Source organism: Coregonus lavaretus (assembly GCF_964263955.1).
Source record: "Coregonus lavaretus genome assembly, chromosome: 34".
Lineage (NCBI taxonomy): Eukaryota > Metazoa > Chordata > Actinopteri > Salmoniformes > Salmonidae > Coregonus > Coregonus lavaretus.
This window is the reverse complement of record NC_140021.1, coordinates 21,666,793-21,675,221: the sequence shown is the minus strand read 5'-3', so window position 1 is coordinate 21,675,221 and position 8,429 is coordinate 21,666,793. Positions and strand designations below refer to the sequence as shown.

Below are 8,429 nucleotides of genomic sequence, written 5' to 3'. Positions count from 1 at the left end.
GCCCCATTAACTGACTGAGCTCACTTCTGGTGAGGCTGTGTGGCTAAAGGAAGGGAAGGTTCCACAGTGGTGCACAATCAAAGGTTTAGAGTCATCTGGTTATTTTCCTTTTGCATCTACCTGAAAAGGAAAAATATGCAATCGGATCTGGTTAATCAACTAGGCTTGATTTTTGGGTAGCCTACCAGTCTCAAAACATACCAATGCCTATATTTCACTCTCCTGGATGTTTTTTAATTATTTTTTTATGCCAACCTGAAATAATGAAATCCTTTCCATAATCAACTTATGAAATTACAGCCAGGTGAGGTGGCTTTTGTCTTGAAAATGAACAGTAAGAGGATGGTGCTCTCAATGACTGAATGAATGAAGTCTGAATTACTTTATTTGCAGAGCGAAAATGGGTAAAAATCTACTTCAAATATACTGTTTTCAGTTTGCCCAGAATGTTTGTCTGCAAAACACTGCATTGGCCAACCATACAGCAATCCTGGAGGATGTTCCTAAAGAAGCTCTCAAATGTGTGGTTCTGTGGACACTCTACTTTAGAAAATTAACTATTCTTATGAAGGCATACTCACACTGTGCTTAAGCAAATATCACACCAGCAGGCTGCAGGCAGGAAGGAATAGGGTTTTGCGTTTCTGACTAATGCTATTTTTGACACATCTCCCGCTACGTTGTTGAGCGATATCCTAGCAACCGGAGGCAGTGGGGCTTGTGACTGTTTCCAAGGAAACCGACTAACTGCTAACCTTGATAGCTAGCTGGTAGCTAGCTCGTGGTCCTCGAACAAAATAGAAGACAACTTCAAATAGCTGGTAAGTTTTCATGTATAGAATATACATGTTTACTGTACACTTAGCTAAAACATTTGCAAATGGTTCGTTTGTGTGTATGAAAGCTTCAATACTGTTCAAAAGTTTGGGATGTGATGGAATGTTAGCAACGGGGGGTCAGCTGGCTAACTAACGTTAGTCAATAACCGTCTGTAAACATAGTTAGCTAGCTATGTCGATACCGTCTTATCTGCCAGTCTACTATAACTGTAGCTAGCGATTTAATAATTTGTTGACATTTGTTGCCAAAAGTGTAATTGTCACCAATTAATCCACCAAACAGTTTCAGTACGTTGCCAGTCCCACACAATTGCTACCATGGGGATAGCACTGACCAGAGCAGCGCAATGGACCACAGCAAGTTCTGGGACTGGAAAACTGGAGATCACCCCAGTCAACGAGTCTCTGCTGAAAGAGATCCTGGAGTTTGTGGAACAGTTCAGCTCCAGACACCCTCAGGAGGCTAAGCATGTGTTCAAGGAGCCGCTCCAGTGGACTACCTCTTTGGAGGCTTCTGATTTCAAAACAGAGTATGACATAAGGTAATCACGAGGCACGCTGTGCTGTGTGCTTGGTGTAATGTTACTGACTGGGGATGTTGTCATGGAGTCTAAACGTATTTTGAGCCCTACAGCAGGACTCATATTTATGTTCTTGAATTTATTTGTTTTCTGTTCAACTTCAGTAGGACAGGAAACATCTAGACTACTTCATCAGAAAGTCTGTTATTTTTTCCCTGGCTGTCTGCATGTGATTAGTTGTTATTCTACAGTTGGGAAATGGTAACCCTTGGCGAAAAACCCCATGATTTCACATCTGAAATTCCACATGTGAAATCATGTGAAACAATGTGTTTTTGGAACACTTCACATGTGATGATATTTCACATGAAGTTTCACATGTGGGTTTTCACGTGACGATATAACCTTCCAAATGCGGATTCATCTTTTTTTCACGGGATTTCACAGGTGATGCCCTGCAAACAAAAATTAGTCGTTAGGATACACACACAAACAGTACTTTTAACATAGTGTTTTCAACTTACATACAGTGGGGGAAAAAAGTATTTAGTCAGCCACCAATTGTGCAAGTTCTCCCACTTAAAAAGATGAGAGAGGCCTGTAATTTTCATCATAGGTACACGTCAACTATGACAGACAAAATGAGGAAAAAAAATCCAGAAAATCACATTGTAGGATTTTTAATGAATTTATTTGCAAATTATGGTGGAAAATAAGTATTTGGTCAATAACAAAAGTTTCTCAATACTTTGTTATATACCCTTTGTTGGCAATGACACAGGTCAAACGTTTTCTGTAAGTCTTCACAAGGTTTTCACACACTGTTGCTGGTATTTTGGCCCATTCCTCCATGCAGATCTCCTCTAGAGCAGTGATGTTTTGGGGCTGTCGCTGGGCAACACGGACTTTCAACTCCCTCCAAAGATTTTCTATGGGGTTGAGATCTGGAGACTGGCTAGGCCACTCCAGGACCTTGAAATGCTTCGGCGTAGTGTGTTACTAATGGTAGGCTTTGTTACTTTGGTCCCAGCTCTCTGCAGGTAATTCACTAGGTCCCCCCGTGTGGTTCTGGGATTTTTGCTCACCGTTCTTGTGATCATTTTTACCCCACGGGGTGAGATCTTGCGTGGAGCCCCAGATCGAGGGAGATTATCAGTGGTCTTGTATGTCTTCCATTTCCTAATAATTGCTTCCACAGTTGATTTCTTCAAACCAAGCTGCTTACCTATTGCAGATTCAGTCTTCCCAGCTTGGTTCAGGTCTACAATTTTGTTTCTGGTGTCCTTTGACAGCTCTTTGGTCTTGGCCATAGTGGAGTTTGGAGTGTGACTGTTTGAGGTTGTGGACAGGTGTATTTTATACTGATAACAAGTTCAAACAGGTGCCATTAATACAGGTAACGAGTGGAGGACAGAGGAGCCTCTTAAAGAAGAAGTTACAGGTCTGTGAGAGCCAGAAATCTTGCTTGTTTGTAGGTGACCAAATACTTATTTTCCACCATAATTTGCAAATAAATTCATAAAAAATCCTACAATGTGATTTTCTGGGTATTTTTTTCTCAGTTTGTCTGTCATAGTTGACGTGTACCTATGATGAAAATTACAGGCCTCTCTCATCTTTTTAAGTGGGAGAACTTGCACAATTTGTGGCTGACTAAATACTTTTTTCCCCCACTGTATTTGAAACACTTTGACATACATTATTCAATTGTGTATGTTTATTTATACAGTAATTGTTATTCAACATGTTCTCACCTGGGATTTAAACTCACAACCTCTTGGTTCACTGCATTCCGATCTTCCTGCCACCATGCCTGTGTCAGTGACTGATTTCACCTGTATTCCTACACTTCAGACTTAAGTAAAGTAAATCTCTGCTTAAAAATAAACTCAAGAAAAAATGTATGTGAAAATCGCATTTGAGCTGAGATTTTCACATGTAAAAAAAAAAGAAAGAAAAAAGAAGACGACAGGTCAGTTGTTCACATGTGAAACCAGATGTTCACATGTATAACATTTTGAGTTCACATGTTAACACCACCTTTTCACATGAGGAGAATACCATGTTTTCACCTCACATGTGAATTGCAGGTTCACGTGAAATTTGCAGTTTCATGTGGACAAAACCGTTCACTTGAAAATCAAATTTTCACTGTCGTAAAAAACGCTCACATGTGGAATTGCATTTTGTTCAAATTTTGCATCCCAATGTTGTCACATTTATTTCACATGCGATCATGTTTTCACATGTGTAGTTTCTTGTTATCACACACAGCACATTTTCCAGTGTTAAATCAACACTGAGTGTTAAATTGAACACTGGTCCAGCGTCTATATGGATCCACACTTTTCAGTGTTAAATTAACACACTGCGTCTTGTAAAGCCTTATTTCCACATTTCCCAGAGTGCCTTTTGAGTGAATTTCCACCAATGACTGTAGGTTATTTATTAGTGACAGAGACATGGTTGTTGCATTCATCCATTTTCAGTCTTGTGGCCTTAACCAAGTGAGATCCTAAGCAAATATGTTATCATTAAAATTAAATTGTTTAAGACAATACAACACATATTTCATAAGGCCTTATTTTGAGGGCCTAGATTTACCCTAATACAGCAGCCTGAAACTCATAGTTTACAGGCCATATCTGGAAAGGAAAAGCAGCCAACAAGGAAAAGCAGCCAACAAGTGCTCAGCATATGTGGGAACTCCTTCAAGACTGTTGGAAAAGCATTCCAGGTTGAGAGAATGAGTGTGCAAAGCTGTCATCAAGGCAAAGGGTGGCTATTTGAAGAATCTCAAATATAAAATATATTTTGATTTGTTTAGCACTTTTTAGGTTACTACATGATTCCATATGTGTTATTTCATAGTTTTGATGTCTTCACTATTATTCTACAATGTAGAAAATAGTAAAAAATAAAATAAAAACCCTTGAATTAGTAGGTGTTCTAAAACTTTTGACCGGTAATGAATATATTTCTGATTTAAGCTTTATTTTAACAGGGAAGACATATTGAGACTTAAGTCTCTTTTTCAAATGCATCAACATACAATGCATTCGGAAAGTATTCAGACCCCTTGACTTTTTCCACATTTTGTTACGTTAGTCTTATTCTAAAATGGATTAAATTAATATTTTTCCTCATCAAGCTACACACAATACCCCATAATGACAAAGCGAAAACAGGTATCAATTTATTTTGTTATTTGTAAACTCAGGTTCCCTTTATCTAATATTAGGTTTTGGTTGAAGATCACTCAGTATAAAAAAATATGCAAAATCAGAAAGGGGGCAAATACTTTTTCACAGCGCTGTAGATGAAGTTTACAATTTTAAACAGATTGATTAATGGTGTTTATATAAATAGTGAAGAGAGCAGGTCCCAAAATCGACCCCTGTGGTACACCTTTATGTATATCAAGAAATGCAGACTTAACCCCATCAATCACGATGGCCTGAGTTCTGTCACTAAGATAATCATTAAACCATGAACAGGCGTCATATCTCAGGCCTATCGAGGACAACTTATTCAATAAAATGTCAACAGTATCAAAAGTTTTTGACAGGTCCACAAAAAAAGCAGCACATTTCATTTTAGTGTCTAAAGCATTAACAAGATCATTAACAACTAAAGTGGTTGCTGTAATAGTGCTATGCCCAGGCCTAAACCCTGATTGGTTTACATTCAAAATACATAAAGTTGTACATTTACTAAGGATTCAAAAATCTTAGCTAGACAAGGTATCACTACTATCCCTGCCCTTATGGAGTGGCAGCTCAAGAGCTGATTTCCATACTTTTGGAATATTTCCTGATAACAATTTTAAATAAAAAGTGTGGGTTATTAATGATGGGCGCTGCACACTTAAGCCCCTGTGGATTTATTGTTGTTTATTGCTTGCAAAGCATCCAGGACTTATTTTTCTGTTAGTAGCTTAAAATATAATATTTGACTATCATTTCTCTGATCATTCAGCAGGTTCCCCTTATCAGTATCCAGCCGAATATCATTGTGAAATGGCTTAGAAGTTCTTTCAAAGAGATAACCCGCTGAAATAAACTGGGGATTAAATGCATCAGTGATGGCATTTTTTTCCATAATGAGGCCAGTGTCTGAATTAATTTGTTGTGGCAAGAGAGGAGGAAGTAGAACCTTTTAGGGATTTGACAGTTTTCCAGAATTTAGCTGGGTTCCTATTACAATCTGAGGGGTTACATAATAATCCGATTTAGCCCTTCTGATTTGTCTTACACAATGATTCCTCAGTTGCTTAAAAGCTTGCCAGTCCGGGCCTAAGCCTGTGTTCCTGGCCTTGACCCAAACATCATTTATTTTATGAATTACTTCTGATAATTCTGGAGTGTACCAGGCATTCGATCTACCTTTAAGCCTTAATTTCTTTAAGGGAGCATGATTATCCACAATGTTATTGAAGACATCTGAAAAAAGGCTCAACACTAAATCAGGTTCAGGGATAGCTGAAATACAATCAAGGTCACTAAAATAAAGATCATGTAAATAAAAAAATAAAAAAACCTGTTCACTGAAGTTTTTAAATTTCCTCATTGTGATGACACAAGGCTTAGATTTGAGTATTTTCACATCTCTAACACAAACTGGGCAATGGTCACTAATATCTTAGGGCAAAGACACCAATAGAAACATATTTCTCTGGTGTATTCATTAAAATAAGATCAATCAGAGTTGACTTTGAAGGATCTTTAGGGTTGTGCCGTGTAGGCTTAGTCACCAGCTGGGTTAGGTTTAGATCATTACACATGTCTTTCAGATTGTCCAAAGCCTGCATTTCCCAATCATAATTTACGTTACCAAGGATAATAACTTCTGATTTAGTAAAAGAAGACAACAAACTAGTTAACATCTCGAGTGCACAAAGGTCAGCCTTAGTTATGGATACATTTTTCCCCAGACAAAGGCTTAAAGATAGTAGCTCATTATTATGGTCTTTTCTTTTGGCAAGAGACATGGATTTCAGTAAAGAGGCAGAACATATTTTTTATAAAAATCACCACTCCACCCTGTCTGTCAGCTCTGAACACATTATAACACTCAATATTATTTTATTTTATTTTTTTATCTATGAGACTACCTTAAACATCGAAACTGGAACAACCATTTCAGTAATGGATGCAATAAGTCCAAGTAACTGATTGGATTAGTTTAGAAAAATGTATGTTATTTCTATTTGAGTAGCATAATATTAATTAATCAATCAATGTACATGCAAAAATATATAAATTGAAACAAATAATTATAAAACTCTGGTTTTTGTTTAACACTTCTTATTACCACTAACACAGTGGTTCTTTTACACCAATGAGTATTAATTTAACACTTACAGAGTTAACACCTGAGTCAACACTAGAAATGTTACACTGAAAAATCAACACTAGGTAAAACTGGCCAATTTTCTGTGCATGTTTCTTTTACATGTTGTCACATGTTATCACATTAACTTAATCTAAGATCACATGTGATCACATGCAATCACATGAGATCACGTGATGACATGTGGAACACATGTTATCACATGTGAAATGAATGTGCTTTTTCTGTAAAGGAAACCACACAAGTGCATTTACTGTAGATTTCACTGATAACAAAAGTGCGCATTTCTTAACGCTGAGAACATTCCCTTTTCCTTCCAAAAAGCATATTAATGACATTAGCATAGACACAGAATGGAAAAAGTAGCTAGGCCTAGATAGAGAAGGAAAACGGTGTGCTTGTTGCCAGTTTATGCTTAAAAATACAGTATCAGTCAAAAGTTTGGACACACCTACTCATTCAAGGGTTTTTTCTTTATTTTTACTATTTTCTACATTTTAGAATAATAGTGAAGACATCAAAACTATGAAATAACACATATGGAATCATGTAGTAACCAAAAAGGTGTTAAACAAATCAAAATATATTTTATATTTGAGATTATTCAAAAAGCCACCCTTTGCCTTGATGACATCTTTGCACACTCTTGGCATTCTCTCAACCAGCTTCACCTGGAAAGCTTTTCCAACAGTCTTGAAGGAGTTCCCACATATGCTGAGCACTTATTGGCTGCTTTTCCTTCACTCTGCGGTCCGACTCATCCCAAACCATCCCAATTGGGTTTTGGTCGGGTGATTGTGGAGGCCAGGTCATCTGATGCAGCACTCCATCACTCTCCTTCTTGGTCAAATAGCCCTTACACAGCCTGGAGGTGTGTTGGGTCATTGTCCTGTTGAAAACAAATGATAGTCCCACTAAGCCCAAACCAGATGGGATGGCGTATCGCTGCAGAATGCTGTGGTAGCCATGCTGGTTAAGTGTGCCTTGAATTCTAAGTAAATCACAGACAGTGTCACCAGCAAAGCACCCCCACACCATAACACCTCCTCCTCCATGCTTTACGTTGGGAACTACACATGCAGAGCTCATCTTTTCACCCACACCGCGTCTCACAAAGACACGGCGGTTGGAACAAAAATTCTCCAATTTGGACTCCAGACCAAAGGACAAATTTCCACCGGTCTAATGTCCATTGCTTGTATTCCTTGGCCCAAGCAGGTCTCTTCTTCTTATTGGTGTTCTTTAGTAGTGGTTTCTTTGCAGCAATTCGACCATGAAGGCCTAATTCACACAGTCCCCTCTGAAAAGTTGATGTTGAGATGTGTCTGTGACTTGAACTCTGTGAAGCATTTATTTGGGCTGCAATTTCTGAGGCTGGTAACTCTAATGAACTTATCTTCTGCAGCAGAGGCAACTCTGGGTCTTCCATTCCTGTGGCGGTCCTCATGAGAGCCAGTTTCATCATAGCGCTTGATGTTTTTTGCGACTGCGCTTGAAGAAACTTTCAAAGTTCTTGGAATGTTCCGTATTGACTGACCTTCATGTCTTAAAGTATTGATGGACTGCTTATTTGAGCTGTTCTTGCCATAATATGGACTTGGTCTTTTACCAAAAAGGGCTATCTTCTGTATACCCCCCCCCCACCTTGTTACAACACAACTGATTGGCTCAAGCGCATTAAGAAGGAAATCAATTCCACAAATTAACTTTTAAGAAG

General features: G+C 38.2%; 1 protein-coding gene across 1 annotated transcript in view; it reads left to right on the top strand.

Moving 5' to 3' along the window:
* Nucleotides 1–1,157: 1,157 nt before the first annotated feature.
* Nucleotides 1,158–8,429, top strand: part of odad2 (outer dynein arm docking complex subunit 2) — a gene marked incomplete at both ends in the record, with an annotated part of 91,988 nt that continues 84,716 nt past the window's right edge. The window contains one exon of the mRNA XM_084152270.1: nucleotides 1,158–1,381. Coding sequence (XP_084008396.1) covers nucleotides 1,158–1,381 — 224 coding nt within the window. The remainder of the gene's footprint in view (nucleotides 1,382–8,429) is intronic.